The 17,797-nt window shown below is 31.5% G+C and overlaps 2 protein-coding genes across 3 annotated transcripts in view; both read left to right on the top strand.

Annotated features, from left to right (window-relative positions):
- Window positions 1–17,797, top strand: part of LOC108910158 (RNA pseudouridylate synthase domain-containing protein 2) — a 656,998-nt gene that overhangs the window by 537,271 nt on the left and 101,930 nt on the right. The gene's annotated exons all lie outside the window — the stretch shown is intronic.
- On the top strand, window positions 10,458–17,776 carry LOC108910160. The gene is made up of 4 exons (XM_018714689.1): window positions 10,458–10,659; window positions 15,624–15,746; window positions 17,187–17,306; window positions 17,363–17,776. The coding sequence occupies exons 1-4, from the start codon at window positions 10,578–10,580 to the stop codon at window positions 17,614–17,616; spliced, it is 579 nt and encodes a 192-aa protein (XP_018570205.1). The 5' UTR covers window positions 10,458–10,577; the 3' UTR covers window positions 17,617–17,776.

Here is a 17,797-nt window from a genome sequence, read left to right as displayed (position 1 = left end):
TATCCAATTTTTTTAAATCTAATAACATTTAATAATTAAAGACTATTTTATTAGATAAACCGTGTGTATTTAATTTACTTACCTCCAAATCGTTAATTGGAAGAGATCAAAGTGTACTATCATGTTTGTGTTTTTACAGTTGTCATATAACAAAAACAAATTCAAAGTGCATGCTAATTAATACTATTAATATTAACTAGTAAACAATAAAATTTAAAGAGAAGCGCGAAATCTAAATATCACCATGATGTCAAAAATTATAGCTATCTGTACTATATTCAAACAAATCACCCTAAAAATACTGTAGGTCACCACTAGGCTTAGTGCACGTGCAGAGTCTAACAGAGCCGGCGCAGGGGTCGGTGGCCTTCACAACTGACTGGCGTTTTGAACTGTTCAGTTATTTACGGAACCTTGTAGTAGTTGGTGTCGCGTCGATACCTTTTTTTTACGTCTGCTGTAAACTGTATTTGCCATGTGTATTTAAATAACTATTTTATTGTACAAATATTGGGGGGATTTATTTAAAATAATAGTCATAAAGAGAGTAGCACTGTGATGTAGACGGGTGTTTTTCATATCCAACCATTTTGTATTCATTCAATTCAATAGACGGGAATTATTTCAAATGTGGCTTGACAGTTATCCCGAAAGTTACAGAGACATACGTATTAAAGAAAGTGACCTGTTTTGTATTGTGTCTGAACCCATTATAAATTCTTGTTACAAAATTAAAGTGACAAGACATTTGAAGACCCATGGTTCGTCCAGCGCTGAAGAATCTATTTTTCTATGAACTTACAGACGTCATTCTTTCAAGCAATATTGAACTATCCCTAAATCAACAATTTGATATATTGGATGATGTTCAAAACAATATATACTATGCTAATAATATACGCCCAGTCAGTAGTACGATAAAAGAAAAAATTCAAAGAGTGTTGGAAAAAAATTCAGGATACACCATTTTGGAAAATACATGTAAAGTTTTATCTGGTACATATCAGGAGTTACCAGCAAACATATTAATATATAATTCATGCCTCAACAATTTTTCATACTGTCCGTTGTCAACAGTTGAACGGTCATTTTTCCTACACAAGTTAATATTAAGTGATAAACGTCGCCGTTTCACTAAAGAAAACTTAGAAAATCACTTAATGACATCAAATTACAGTGCTGTTAAAATACTTATAAAAGTACAGTTTTTTATAAGGGTGCTATTGTTTTTGTTTAGGAAGAAATGGAATATTTATTTATTAAATTTTTGTTACATTTTCTAAACTGCAAGATTGGTACCAGAAGATGAAAGTTGAGCTTCGGATTTGGAAATAAAGTTAATTTCTTTATCTGTCTTACTGATTTTACCCAAAATTTTCGACGCCGTTTGCTATAGCTATCATATTGAATTGCCAATCGCCATGTCTTTTAACCGTCAATGTCAACAGCGACGCGAACGAATTTTAATGCCCGGTATAGTTTTACACATCTGAAATTTTCAAAAAGGATGCGATTCTATTTGGCATTTTTGCAAACATTTAGTGCCAACCGGTTGTCGAGTGCACTTACTATTTCTGAATCCAATAAATAACCAGTTGCGCTCGGTGTACTTGGCTGCAGTATTTCCTTATTTTTCCACCAAATTCAATCCTTGGATATTTCTAGTAGTAAAAATTCATATTGATTTTAATTTTGTATTCGGTATAGGAACACAGATGCATTGATCTTCGTCTATATAACAGTTTCTTTAAATAACATTGTTCGTTTTTATCATGAGCTTCTTATAAAAATTTGATAATGCATCTCTAGGTAAAACTTTCGATTTCTTGGATAGAATCCCTTCAGACTTTTTCTTTAAAATTGTAATTAAATGTAGGTACATACTTTCGAATATCCGTGTTATATTTTACTGATATCGAAGAGCAACATAAAAGACTCGCATGATTAGACTGTACATATCTGTATACTAATTTATAGTAGTATATTCACAGTCTAATTACATGATTAGTTAATCAAGTCTTAACCGAGACCATAAACCTAGTAAACTATATAAGGTCTATGAGTAAACTAAGTAAACTATGAACTAAGGTCTATGATTTGTAATAAGAGTTTACAAACTCTTTGATTTGGTGTATGTCATATGCGTTGATCAAATTATTTTTTAAACCTGAAAGAATGGCAACTCAAAATCAATCCCTTGATGACTAAATAATGTCTACTTATTAATACCAATTTAGTGTTAAATTTTACTTACAGTTAAATTTTTTGCTGCAGTATTTAGCGTCTTGGTTTATTCCATTTAGGAAAAATTGGTCACATAATATGTATTGCATTATGTATTTCATAATACTTTTGACATATCATAATGACAGCAATAATCAAATATATAGTGTCTCAGACTATGATTTTTTGAACTAATTGAAGTCAATGTAATTAAACCATTGTCTAAAGAGCAATGACAATTATTATATTTCTCTTATATTTCAAGTTACGTAATATGAAAAGATTTAAATAGGGGGGGGATTAAATGTATTAAAACCAATTAAATTATTTATTTGTATTTAGCGGACTAAAGATCACTTGGAGTTAACAATGCATTTATTTGAATGAAAATATCAAATATATCTAAAAAATAATTGAAACAGTTAGTGTTTGATTAGCATTAAAGCATAATTAATTAGTATACTTATTATTGTTTACTATTGTAAAAGCTGCCCCAATAATCATTATTAAATAATTTGCTTAAAGAATTCTTTTATTACAGATATTTTAATAATAAAAAAATAAATACATGCATAGGTATTCTTACAATTTTAATGAGAATTTCCAAAACATGAAGGAAGCTATTAAAAAAAAAAAATAAGGAAAAAGGTTGTTTAACATATTTTTTTTTATTTGAATTCAGCCTGTTTCAAAATTAATACAGCTTTTTTCAGATTTTTTTTTTTTTACTAATATTAACTGAGATATACCTACAACTTTAATATAGGAACATTTTGGTATAACAAGTTAAATTGGCTATTCTGACATTACTGGAACAGCCACATTTTCTGTCATTTACTATTTGTTGTGCTGGTGACCGGTTGTGTTTTTGTGTGTTATTTTTGCTTATTATAATTTTAATTGACATGGAGAGTATGAAAAATTACAATATATTTCTCAGTTATCACTGCCATACTCAGTAATAATAATAAATAACACAGATCTACTAGGTTTGTTGTATCAACCTCAAATTATAAAGTATCAAAACTGGCATGAATCATGCTGTCAAATCGTTTTCTGTATTTATGTCTCGATTGCGCATGTATTCGAGTTGACATCACAGCGAGAGAGACAACAATTTTAGATAGGACAGAAAATGTTTAAATTTTATTTTGATATTGTTCCATTTTTTCTGAAAAGTAAGTTAATGAAAGTAAATATACTTACTACTGATGCAAATTCAATTTTTGGAATATAATAAGATAAGGACCCTATTGTAAATAGTATTTTTAAACAGATTTATTGAAATCGACGTTTTAGTTATAACAAGTCAGAAGAAGTTATATTTTATTTTTTTTTCCATAATTATCACGCCCAATATCGTAATTCCTCATTAATACCATACCATTTAAATTGTGTTTTATTAAGTAAGTTTAATTGTTCCATTTATACGAATTGCTGTAAAGCCAAGTATAGGTTACACAATGCCCTAATTACTCAATTCTGCTCATTTAGCCCAGCAATGCCAGGCGATGCATGTGTAATTGGATCGAATAGCAAAAAGGATGCTTGCGCTAACTATCTCGAAAAGTCTAGGGTTATTCATTTACATCCCATTAATTGGTCTCCCAGCAATAGCTCGGGGTTGCAATAGGTGAAAACAACGGACTAATTGTTACGCCACGATTAATGTTGGTTTTATTTGACGAAAAGTACAGCATGCTTGTTTTGATTAGATTTGCTTCTTCTGTTCTTGTCAGCAATTTAGATTTTGATCTTTATAAATTCTTGAATTAATGTACATATGGGATAATTAGAATTTAGGTGTTTCGTCCTTCGTTTTAGAATCATCTTCAGAGGAAAAGTTATTGGTTAAAATTTTCGATTATAATAAATTATTTTTATCTGAAGTAAGTTTCAGGCATTAAGTATTAAGGAACACTAAAACATATTTATGCCTACGAAGGTACTTCCAGTTGTTCTATAAGTGGAAATTGTTACAAAAATTAGTTTGTTAACAAAATATTATTTAATTTTGTTTATTTATGTAAAGTGATACTTTTTCAGAATAAAAATTTTGTTTCGAGTTGTAAAAAGGTAAGGTACTTTGCATCCAAACTATATAATATACTCAGCAAAAAAATTAAATTTTGACAAGTTTGAGAAAAAAAATGAAAAATTGCAAAAAAGTGACTTTTCCTGATATTTTGGAAAATCAACGACTACTTTGCAAACATTGCGAAAACTACTAATATTTGTAGATTTTTTTTTAGTAATACACAGGGTGGTCCAGATTTTAATAGACAAACTTCGGGAATGTACTAAACAGCAAACATTAGCATCACTTTGCTCTATGAACATAGGCGCAAAAAGCCATCATTTATGAGATACAGGGCGTTGAAATTAACAAAACTAAAACAATTTTTTTAAATATCTGGAAAACCGCTTCATCAAATTTATCCAAATTTGGTCCGCATTTTTTTTTAATAATTCTCCTAGTTTTGTATGCATACAGTTCAAATTCAAAAACCAGTGGCGGTGAAACAAGGATATCGTTTCCCTATTTAAAGTAAAACTTCTACGCCACTGAATTAATTGGTAACATGGATACATTTTATAACGATCTGAAACATTCTGGATGGACAAACATTCTTTTATTTTTCTCGAAAAGTGAATGGTTTACGAGTTATGAAACATATTATCCAAGTAAACATCTTGCCACCTAGACTAAATTCCGATTTGATTTTAAATTTTTTGGACAATAGCCTCTTCCAGTTAATGGAGGACATACCTTCGGACCAACGAATCGGGACGTGGTTTCAAATGAACGGGGCGCCAGCACATTCTGGCCAAGTAGTTCGTGAATGGCTGACAAACAACTACCAAAACAGATGGATTGATCGGAATGGCTCCATACTTTGACCACCTAGATCACCTGATCTAAATATTTTAGATTATTTTATTTAAGGATAACCTAGAAAAATGACGTTTATGCCGTTCCTATAGCAAATAGAGACCAGCAAGTGCAAAGGCTAAATGAGACCTACATTAGTTTGAAACAAAATCCAGTTTTAATCAGAGCTGTTGTGAATTCTAACGCCAAAATATGTCAAAAGTGCATTGAGTTTGGAGATGGGAACTTGAAAGTTGAGCTCGACATGTTTGCTATGATAGTGAAAAATGTGTATCAAATTTGGATAAATTTGATGAAGTGGTTTTCCAGATATTTTAAGAAAAAATAGTTTTAATTTGGATAATTTCAACGCCCTGTATCTCATAAACAGTGGCTTTCTGCGCCTCTGTTCATAGAGCAAAGTGATGTTAATATTTGTTGTTTAGTACTGTTCCGAAGTTTGTTAATTAAAATCTGGACCACTCTGTATAATACATTCTCTTACTTTGTTGCCACTGCAATGTCAGCATTGACATTTTGTAAACAGCACAAAAAGAAGAACGACAAAAACTACGCTACAAAAATATTTACTCTTTAAAGTCAAAAACACTACATACTCTCTATACAAGAATACAATACTTTTCTGGCTATGTAAATACATACAACTAGTTAATTAGAGGTATTAAATTCGTCTTCAATAGTTCGGAAACGTTTATTTACATCTGGAGGCAAACATGAGAGCCTTCACTGATATGTTCTCTACGGAAATAATTATACTTAATGGTATATTCTTCAATTACTATCACTCTTTCATGGCCAGTTTCGAAACTTAACGAACGTTTTTTTATAATGCTGCAAATATACAATAGCCAAAAGTGAATGCCTACGAATGTGAAAGTACTTGAATTTCTGCGTTACATTTGGTCAAGGAATACCCTTCAACAGAGAAGCTTGGTAGCCGAATTAATGGATATCCTGTATAATATTTTTGGAATTGTGTGCCGTATTTACTTAATTATATTTAAGCACTGTATAATTGTGCAAAATTTGAATTTTACACAGTTTAATAAAAGGTTTAGGCTACCACTGTATCTAATTGCTACAGATTTCTATAGTGTTTTGCACAAGGAGAGAAGTACAAAAACTTTTAAGGAATATTCCTGTAAAAATATGCAAAACAGTTTATATGTATACACATTGGTCTGAAAATGCCCCTTTTCGAGATATGGGACTTTAAATTAAAAAAATCAGTGTATTTAGTTATTTCAAAAACGGATAAATAGCTTAACACAATTTTATACCTACATTTTGTATGATATGTGGGGCCCAACACCTTTAGTGAAAAGTAATTTTTGTGACTTTTTTTCTAAAATATTTATGTATACTTGATCAATAGTCCAGTAATTACGTGCTGTAAATTACCTTTACCTGGATAATTTGCGGAATTGCGAAATTGTTAAGTAAGAATTTTGTGACGCCGAGCGCAGCAAGGGCACTATGACGTCACAGTGTTCCCCCCTCCTGGCTTCCGATGAGCCGCGCGGATCTCGCTGCCTTTAACGAATGTTTAATGTTTACTTGGTCATTTATTGGTCGAAACGTTTCAGAAACAATTCAGCGTATAAAGAAAATCTTCTACTTTATAACGAGTCTAAGTTTATTACAAAATATTAAATAGAACAGGCAGAATACCGTTTTTAAGAAAAAAAAAAAAATAGCTCGGCTCCTATTGGTCGGATCGAGACGCTTTTTTTAAATTTATGTTTTTTTAAGTACTATTTGATGCAATTTGTTTGAAATCTGTATATTATAAAATCGCCGAGAAAAGGAACCTAGCTACAGTTTTTTTTTAGTTTTTTATGAATAACTTTTCTATTTTGCATCTTAAAAATCTGAAATATACACAGACGTGAGATAATGTAATTACCTTTCGATCTTTTTTGCCGAATTTCGATATCTTGACCTGGGCAGAAGATATACGCGCTCGCGTTTTCGACTTAATAATTTTGCAATAGGCCACCATTTTCAAATTGGGGGTCCGGATTGAGCACCCCAACAGTTATCTTCTCCTGTAGTTTGATCCAATTTCAACCAAATCCGTTCTTTTTATTTAATGCTGAAAATTTTGCACATTTTTTTTTCACCTCTAATTTTACAATATAAAAAAATTTTTGCGAGCTTTCGCAAAAGCCTATCCGTAGCAAATTTCCTCAGAAACAAAATCGATAAGTATACCTCATGTCGATTAGAGGCTTATTTTTGGAGATATAAGCGAAAAACTGAAAAAAGATCAATTATTTTTTTTCTTTTGTTATAAACAATATGACGCTCAACCTCTACAAATGCACAAATTTGGGCTTTTAATCGGTGTATATTTTTATTTAATTTTAAACCCATAAAATTCGACGTAAGTCCGATTTTTGTAACAGGCATTTGTTGGGTCTAAATCGCCCGGATTAAAAAGCGAATGCTTGAAATTTTCTTACGTTTCCAGGTAAATTGTGTAATAGTGGTTGAACCTACTATTGGTTTTACTAGAGTAATCCTTTTTCAAAAAAATTTTAATTAATAGATTAACACGTTAGAAAGCTAAAATTAATAAAAAATGTAAACATAAAAATGTAACAAAAAGATTATTAACAAGAATACATAAGAAATAACAGAAAATTTTGACGTGAACCTTGGTGTTCGAAATGTCTACCATAATAACATCTTACAATTAAATAAAGACACTTTTTCTTATGTATACCTATTATTGTTTTTTAATTTCACTTGAATTTGCGTTAAACATAATATTAAAAGTTTTATTTTATTTTTTAGTGTTATAACAGTGTTAAACTATACCTACATAATTTTCTGCGCATAATTTTTATTTATCTATTGCTTATCTTTGTATATTATATTTATAGTTTTCTATGCGTAAATATATTAATTTAAATTATTTTGGAAACTATAGTTCTTGTTGCAAAACACACAATTTGTTTAATCATTATTTTGCAATTTATTCGAAATGAACATCAGGTCGGACCTTGGTAATCTAGTAGCCTGTCCGCCCCACCGAACCTAGCCTGAGAACGACAAGGTCAGGTCAAAGATTCCTAGCTAAGGAAGTGAAAGGTAACTCTGTAACTGGTAACAATCAGGTATACAGGCCAAAGCTTAACAACCCGAAAAAACATGTACTTGAAATGAATATATTAATTTTTATGAATGTATGAAAATGTGTTTCAGGAATTATTGAATTACTAATGACTTGTGTTTTAAAAGATATGTAGATGGTACGGTGAAGGACAGTGAATATTAAATTGTGTGAAATATATAGGGATGGCCAGAAGTACGGAATAAAATTCATATCTTTTGAATGAGTGAATTTTTTTAAAACGCCGAAACACGTTAACTGATTTTGAGTTTTTTCCATTTTTCGGTTATATAATAATTAATTTTTCTTCAACCCCCTAACCCCCAGCTGCCCCTACTTTTTTTTTCAAATGGAAACCTAAGGCATGAGGGGGCTCGTTGAAAAGCTTATAGAAAACCGAATTCAGCCATACCAAATAAACAAGTTTAATTTTTTCAATAACAAGTTTTTTTTCATTTAGAAATTGAAACAACTAGATAATTTACAAAAATAAATTCCAATGTCCTCCATTCACTATTTGGCATTCTCCAAGACGATAGTAAAAGCTGCCCACAGCATTATGAATGACTTCAGCTGGTAAATTATGCATCTCCGCCCTAATCTTGTTCTTTAAATTCTCAATATTATCCGGTCTGTCCTGGTAGACTCTTTCTTTCAAATATCCCCAAAGAAAATAATCCAGGGATGTTAAGTCGGGGGATCTTGGCGGCCATTCAACTGTACCCCGTCTACCAATCCAGCGATATGGAAACATTTCATCTAAGTATCTTCGAACATCAATACCAAAATGTGGGGGAGCGCCATCTTGTTGGAACCAAATTCTTTCATTCGGTATATCTGGATCAATTTCATGAGGATAAATCACAGCTAGAGCTGGTATCAGGTCAAATGTTAGGAAATCCAGGTAGCGTGCGGCAGTAAGATTTTCTTCAAAAAAGAATGGGCCCAAGATTATGTTGTTGATGATACCTGCCCATACATTAACCTTTTGTGGATGCTGCATATGCGCATGTCCAGTGTGGATTTTCCTGGGACCAAAAGCGATAGTTGTGTCTGTTAACCACTCCATTTAAATAAAACGTAGCTTCATCCGAAAAAAGTACGTCTCGTTGAAAACCATTATTGTCGTCACACCGTCTCATCATTTCCTCACAAAATTGTAATCGCCTATCATAATCGTCTTCCAAAAGCTCTTGGATAAGACATACCTTATATGGGTGGTATTTCTCTTGTTTCAGAAACATTCGAATTGCAGTACGAGAAGCATTGTGATTACGGGCCAATGAAACAGTTGAAGTATGAGGATTTTCAACAAGTTCTAATGCAATGTCTAATTTCGTCCAGTTTTGGGCAAAGTCTGTACTGTACCGTGTTCCTCAAATTTGTGAAATATTTTACTAACTGTCCCTTGCGAGATTTGGTTTTCGGGAAATTTCGCATTAAATAAATCGCGCACTTCAGCCTGACTTCTTATTTTGTCTCCATATCCAAGCAATATCAAGATTTCGATGCGTTGCCTTTCCAACAATACCATTGCAATTCAGTAAATAAATTGATTTTGACACAATAGTAACGTTTCGAACTCCAATTTACAACTAAAGCGAAAAATTAACCAGAAAGCCTGGCAAGTAAGAGGCGCCAAGAAAACGCAACATAAAAAATATATCTTTTTTGCATTAGCAGCGATAGGTACAGTTTCAAATTCTTTATTTTATTCTGTGCAAATTCATGGAGGATAACACAAGATAATTAAATTTTATTTCACTTGTGAAGTAGGTGTTTTATACAACCCTAAAAACCTTGCTTGCTATTGAAAAAATAAAACTTGTTTATTTGACTGGATTCGGTTTTCTATAAGCTTTTCAACGAGCCCCCTCATGCATTATGTTTCCATTTGAAAATAAAAAGTAGGGGTAGCTGGGGGTTAGGAGGTTGAAGAAAAATTAATTATTATATAACCGAAAGATGGGAAAAAATCAAAATCAGTTAACGTGTTTCGGCGTTTTTAAATAAATTCACTCATTCAAAAGATATGAATTTTATTCCGTACATCTGGCCATCCCTGTATATTTTTTCCCGTAGTCCATAATTAAAAAAGTATCTTACGTAGGTATATAGGTTAACATTTCTGAATTATAAAGATTGCATACGATTGCGATTAATGGCATCGACCTTGACGAGGACGCCTTCAGAACATCTCGTTACGGTACCCACTACGAAAATAGACGGCGCCATTCCGTAGTCCATGCCATGCCACGGCAATGGTGTAGTAGATTCAGTAATTCAGTCCGATTCAGTCGAATCGTAGTACTAGTGTAGGAACGCGAGGAGTGCTGCAGTACCATGGCCGAGAACGTTGAACGGAAAAGGGTTACCGTGAAATCAAGGTTTGAGAGGGTTAAGGAAAAGCTGAAGAAACTGAAAGGTAGGTAGCTACATAGCCCTACAGTTTTTATCCAAGAACTATTGCAATTAATATGAAATAATGTCCCTTTTTTGGGTTAATATTTAAATGTTTACTTCTAATATACTTCTGAACATAAAAATACAGGAATTATTTTAGTACAACTTATTATTTAATTACTATGCAAGTTTTTGTTGTTTAGAACGTTCATTTTTTGTTGTTGCACGATTTAAATTATTTTCGACTTGAAATAAGCAATCTTGTTAGGTATGATGAATTATTGATGAATTATTGGGTATAGGTTATCACCTTAATCGTTTGTTCGATATTTATCATATTCATGTTTGGTTTTTGATATGATTATATAAAACGGAAATCGTTGGTTAATATAATATGGAAGACACACAAGAGAGAAACTGGATTTTTCTATGAAAACAAATTTTCAAGGTTTTTTTTCAGAAAACAAGTTTTCAGTATAATATGGATAATTATATGATACATCCAATGACTTCTAAAATACATATTTGCATAAATATGTTGTTTATCTTTGAAACAGAAATGTTGATATTATACTAAATGTGGAATTAATATATGCCATTATTATTCTTATTAGTATTCATACTATAAATTCTAGCAAAGGTAAAAGTTATCAATAGTTTAATTCCATAATTTAATCAGAAGTATTTTCATCGAGGTTATTTCAGAAAAACTGATACCCTGATTTTTTTTCTTAAAGAATAAAAAAATACCTATAAAAAAGTACTAGTTATTTTGTGTCAGTCTTTATTATTAATTTCATATTTTTTTTTTAAATGGGACCAGTTTTGAAAAATAAGTTAAAAATAATGCACATAGAAAGCAAAAAAAAACAGATATACACTATTGTCATGTTACGTGTTATCATATTAGCTCAAGTGAACTCACGCAACTTATAAAATATCTGAATTTATGATTTCGCATGCATTTAAATCTGTAGAGGACACATTGCTGTCACGTAACACTTTCCAGGTTAGTTTCATGTAGCAGCACATCCCTATTCGCTAATCCTCATAAATCAAACGAAATGGACGAATTATTAACACAGAGTATTATATACAGGGCGAGTTTTTTTTGATGTTTAGCGTAGGGATCTGGCAAAGTAGCAGAGATACAAAAAACTTAAATGAAGAAAGATTTACAGCTTTATGATCGTTATTAAATGTTACTTTTATTTTTTCACGCAATGGCTGACTAGATATTTGGAAAAATCCGAATTCAACCAATTCAATCCAAAAAAAAAATTAAACTACAAAGTTTCAGGTATTTGCAGTGTTAATAAGATAGTGTAAAAAAATTGTCGTGTACGCTTTCGTTTTCAAGTTATAATATAAACTTCAATTTTTTCTAAATGTAAATCATAGTTAGCTATGAGCTAGAAAGAATTGTCTGTTTTTATGCTTTCCAACGACAAAATATTCGGTATTGTTATTTTGAAAAACGGGAAAACTGCATCTGTTTTTAACTTTTTAGTTGCTTGCTGACGTAGATGTGAAAACAATCGAAAAGTTTACTGACAACGCTTTTAGTTACTGTATTTATTTGACAGTTATTTTTCTTTCTTAAAATTCGTTTCAATCGGCAAAGACAATGAATTTTTCAAACGAGGGAAAGCGTAATATTACTGAGTGTTATATTCGTTCAGGGAACTTTTGACAATATTGATACCCGTTCTGTGACAAAAGCCTCAAATTATGTTTCAAAAAGATGTATCTTATGCATTAATAATAACAGTGGGGTTTTTGAACAATTTCTTTAATATCTTTAAAGTAAATAATGGTTTGTTCATAAAATTTTGATATTTTTTGCGTCTTTGTTAAGTATTTCATTACCACAAACAATTTCCATCATTATGATGTAAATTCTCCAAAATATTTAAATGGCATTGAGGGTTGAGTAATATTTCGTTTGAAAGCTCTTACAATTCTCTTTACAACAGACTTTAAATTTTATGATTCCGCCCAATACTTATTAAGAATTTTGATTTTAAAGTTGAAACTTAATGTATAAACAATTAGTAACGGTAAAAATGTCAGTCATTCGAGTTAAGTACGCCAATGGTATAAATTTAGTAATTGGTTTTTGGCGATTTGTTGTCACTTTCGTAAAAATAAAACAGCTCAGCTATTTAATGAACAACATCAAGATCGACATGTCAGGAGGAAGTATGTTCTAGAGTTAGTTAAAAAATTTGAAGAGACAGGGAACGTAGCCAATAAAAAACGAGAAATTGAAAAACCTATAGTTAATGAAGCTAGTGAAGTTGCAGTTTTGGGACAAGTTCATTTTGATCCTATATTAAGTACGAGGCAGCTGGCATGCGTGTCTGGGATCAATCGAACTAGCATACCAACCATTTTGAAGAAGAATTAGTTCCATCCATACAAAATACATTTAGTCCAGGAACTTCATGAGGATGATTATGACCGCCGTTTGCAATTTTGCGAAATAATGAGTAAGCGAGCAGGAAACGATCCTCAGTTCCTTTTTGACATCTGTTTTTCGGATGAATGCAGTTTTTTCTTGAACGGGACGGTAAATCGCTACAATTGCCGCTATTGGTCCGATTCAAACCCAAGAGTTTTTCACGAGGTGCATACACAACAACCTGAAAAATAAAATGTATGGGCTGGAATTTTTTGGTGAACGGCTGGTGGGTTCTTTTCTTCTACCTGGTAATTTGACTGGCCAAATGTATTTGCAATTACTGGAAGACGCTATTGACCCTGCCTTGACTGATATTATTGAAAATGTTCCAGAGTATGATGAAGATCATTTGATTTTTCAACAGGACGGGACGGTGCCTCTCTACATTGTGCGTTAATTGTCCGTCAGTATTTGTACCAACTTTTTCTACGGAACTGGATTGGGAGAAGAGGCAGCATTGAGTGGCCTCCAAGATCACCGAATTTATCGCCCCTTGATTATTTTTTTATTGCGGGGATACCTAAAAAGTAAAATCTATAAAACACAGCCAGCGTCGCTGAAAGATTTGCGTCAAAGAATTCGTCGAATCACTCCGGAAATGCTTGGAATGTGCGCGAACGTTTCGAACAAAATCTTTATGCTTGTATGGAAGACGTGACGCGCAACAATGTGCCTCTGCCTTGAAAAATTTGATACTTCCAAATCTAGTAATATCAATCACTAAATGAGGCAATATACAGAGTCACACACTCTTCAAAATAAAATGGTTTGGGCAAACTTGCATATACAGGGGGATTTATATCATGTTTTTTTAGTCACACACAATAAGGTATACGTACTACAAACTGAATAATTAATTGGACATAATACTAAAAACTCATATTAAATTATAAAACATAGTGAAAACATACAATTAAATTGCAGTAACTTAACATTCGAAAACAATTATTATCCTTATACGTTTGTTTTAATTAACAAATAAATAATTCTTATTAATATTTAAAATGTAAAAAGATATCTTATTCATTTATGTGTAGGTAAAAAGTCTGTTTTTGTCGTTCACTATTAAAAATACAATACCAACCGAATACGGTGGGTCAGGAATGGTTAGGAAAGGGGTTTAAATAGTGATTTGAAAATTTTTTTTTTCATCGTAAATATGCATTTTCAAATTTTTTAGTCGCGTTTTCATATTCAACTAATTTTTCCCTATCTTCCCTTAAAATTAATGACGTTATGACTGATTCAGCCTGTATACAAAAATTAATCTACTAGGATACAACACCCTTAATATAGTAGGTACCAAAAAACGACACTCTAAAACTGTTTAGCTAGAGGCTGTTTATGAGAAAATAATATATTTCATGAATTGTTTTACAAATATTACATTTACTGAAATACGGGGTGTCTGAAAATATCATTTTCACATTTGGGTGAGTGACATGAAAATAAGAAAAAGGTTTGTACCGACTTACTACCCAAAATGCTACTATGCCATCCTAGGGATAAAAAATGATACTTATTTTGGGACGATTTTTAAACAGACGTCGAATTACCCATAAGAGATGTGTACTGACTTGAGCGTTTTATTCGAAACAAACAGAATGAGTACAGCTCGCACCTTCAAATTCCCTAGCCGAACTGAACAGGTCAAATATTATCCGCGGCTTGCTGGTAAAAAGCAATTGTTTAAAGAAATCCAAGTGCTGGTTGATGTACAGTGAGTATGAATATTTGTAGCGTTCACAGAATTCGTGACATCATAGTTTGTTATTGATTTTAACTGAAAAAGAATGGAATCGTGCAAGGAAAAATGTTTGGTACTTATTGATGAAACGAAAAACTTCCTGTACCTACTATGGAATCCAAAACATTGATAATCTTGCAATGAAGTAGTAAAAAGACACACTCATATTTCTTTTGATTTTTTCCCCTCTAAGGAAAATATGCGTCTGCGTCCATCATAAATCTGACGAACACAACTGAAATTGGCAGAAGTCGAATACAGCAAGCAATTCGAAAAACGTTCGTTCTGTTCACCTGTGCGTTCGTGGCACGTTCGGCTCCTTCAAAGTTCAAGACTGTAACCGTCTTACATATTCGAGAAATATGTGTACCAAGATAGAAGAAGTCTAAACTAGTCCAGCTAAAACAGTATTAGCACAATATTAGAAAAATGTTTTATAGTAATACATTCAGCGATCCTGTTATCCTGTTATCTCAGAAGCAGCTGACTCACTGTTTCTACGATGCACTTTATAATCAGGTATTCATAATCAAATAAAAGTAAACAAAAAATTTACTAGGTATGCAAATTACCGTTTTATAAAGAATAACAGAGATAAGCATGAAATATGAAAATTTAGTTTAAAATGATTAAATAATTAACACCTAAGATTTCTACCATGCTTGAAATATTGTTGTTTGTGACTATTTAATTTAATATTTACCTTGTGACTATCTGATTATACAAAAGTTAAGTAAGATTTCACGTATATATTTACATCTCATTATTGTTTTAGCTGGCTTAACTACATCCTTAGTAATTTTCGTAATTATTCACATCATCATGTTAATTATTGGTGCCATAAATTTTAAGAAATGTCCAGCATCGCCCAATGTTCCTGTATATTTGATAGCTGAAGGTATAGTAACTTTATAAATAATATAGTTTAAGATTTTAAAAATATGTTAACATCATAACATTTAATTGCATAATTCATTGCCTTGTGCCAAATTCAATATACAGGGTGTCCCGCAGTTGCATATAGGGGTGTCCAAAATATTGTAATTTAACCAAACTTACTTATGTGCAAAGTTGCAGCCCTGAGGAATTTTTAGCCCCCAAAGTGGGACCCTAAATTTCGAAAAAATTAATATCTCTGCAACACTTTACCGTAGAAAAATCAAATTTCGTACATGATTTAGGTTTATTATTGGTCTTCTTTGACTATCCTTTAAAGTTAATTGAAGCACTACAAGGTGTTCATTGGGGATGACACCCATAAAATTGTACCGAACTTTTTTTTCACTGACCGAATTGAATGATAATATTAATTCACAGCAGAATTTAATTTTAATTTTTTTTTACTCTTTAAACTTTATTGTTTTCAAGAAAAACCGTCTTAACTGAAACAAGGTTTCAACAGTGTTTATTAGAAAATAAGAAAAGTCAGTAGTAGGCAATGAATTTATCTTTCAAACTTGTCATTTAGTAATAAAATTATTTTATTTCAACAATTGCCTCTGATGTTGGAAAAATATCAATTATTATTATTATTATTATTTATTTGTGTTTTTCACTTAATACAATATTCGCTTATTTAAAGACTACCTAGATACTTGTTTTCTTTTTGTAGAATTAGGAGAGAAGTGAAGTAAAATTTATTTGGCCAATTATCAAATTTGAAAAATAAAGCCTACTACTGACTTTTCCATTAGGTATTTTCTAATAAACACTGTTAAAATCTTGTGTCAGTTAATACGGTTTTTATTGAAATTCATAAAGTTTTTTAAAATTTAACAAGAGTTAAAAAAAATTAAATTAAATTCTGTTGTGAATTAATATTAGGTACTATTTTTTAATTCGGCCAATAAAAAAAAAGTTCGGTACAATTTTAACGGTGAGTCGTCCTCAATGTAGTGCTTCAATTAACTTTAAATCGTAGTCAAAGTAGACCAGTAATATTCCTAAATCATGTATTAAATTTGGTTCTTCTACGGTAAAGTGTTGCAGAGATATTAATTTATTTCGAAATTTAGGGCCGCACTTTGGGGGCTAATAAATCTTCAGGGGTGCAACTTTGTATATAGGTAAGTTTGGTTAAATTACAATGTTTTGGACACCCCTACATGCACCTGCCCTGTGCCGATTCTTATGCGAGACACCCTGTATAAAATATAGATGCATTAATAATGCTTTGAAAACATCGTATTGCTTTATTATTTTTTAGTAATTTTATTGTTTATCTAAAACTGAATGATTTCTAATAGAAATATTTGATGCATTTATTCTGTAGAAATATCTATAAACCTGTTATATATTCCGCCTTCGATTGACTTTAAAATTAGCTTGTTTGTTGTAGGTGTTATTGGTCTAGTCTCAAAAATACTGAGCTTGGGCAGAAATTTCATATTACGTTACTTTAAGGTAGACCGCATTATATCTATCATAGGGTTAGTTGAAGTGGTATTTTTCATATGTGGTAAGTGTTTTTTTTTTAACTTGACTTAAATATATTAACATTTAACGTTTTTTTAGGTTCCGTTTGGATATACAGTGCCTTCGAACCAAAATACGACCCTGTCTACGGAGATCAGTATTGCAATAGAACCGCTTATCTTTTCGCATTAATTTTTATTTCTTGTATATACGTTATTCTATTTTCATGTTTGTTGATAGTCTTGTGTCTGCTGACTGGTTTTTGTGTAATGGTTTCAGTTTGCGGGGATGCTGATGTTGAATCAACTCAGCCAGAACGAACTCCACTGCCTGCTGTTCGAAATGCCGACTGAGTATGTTTCGACTATGACTACGTTTTGATAATTTTATTACAACATATTGTTGATTTATAACTGTTATTTTATAAATAGGTATCTATGCTTTATTAAGTTTGTATATTTAACATAAAGGAGTTATGTTCAGATAATAAAACATATTTTTAATAAAAATATAGATGTCGACGAAAGTTTTTGA

Source organism: Anoplophora glabripennis, unplaced genomic scaffold, assembly GCF_000390285.2.
Source record: "Anoplophora glabripennis isolate ALB-LARVAE unplaced genomic scaffold, Agla_2.0 scaffold121, whole genome shotgun sequence".
NCBI classification, from domain to species: domain Eukaryota; kingdom Metazoa; phylum Arthropoda; class Insecta; order Coleoptera; family Cerambycidae; genus Anoplophora; species Anoplophora glabripennis.
Note: the sequence above shows the minus strand (reverse complement) of the source record. Positions and strands in the feature narration are given on the sequence as shown.

Bases quoted from the DNA above. Each gene is read 5' to 3' on its own strand.
- LOC108910160 (XM_018714689.1), top strand. From the start codon at position 10,578: ATGGCCGAGAACGTTGAACGGAAAAGGGTTACCGTGAAATCAAGGTTT. The intron at 10,660-15,623 runs GTAGGTAGCTAC...TTATTGTTTTAG, and splicing joins AAAGCTGAAGAAACTGAAAG to CTGGCTTAACTACATCCTTA. The intron at 15,747-17,186 runs GTATAGTAACTT...TGTTTGTTGTAG, and splicing joins TGTATATTTGATAGCTGAAG to GTGTTATTGGTCTAGTCTCA.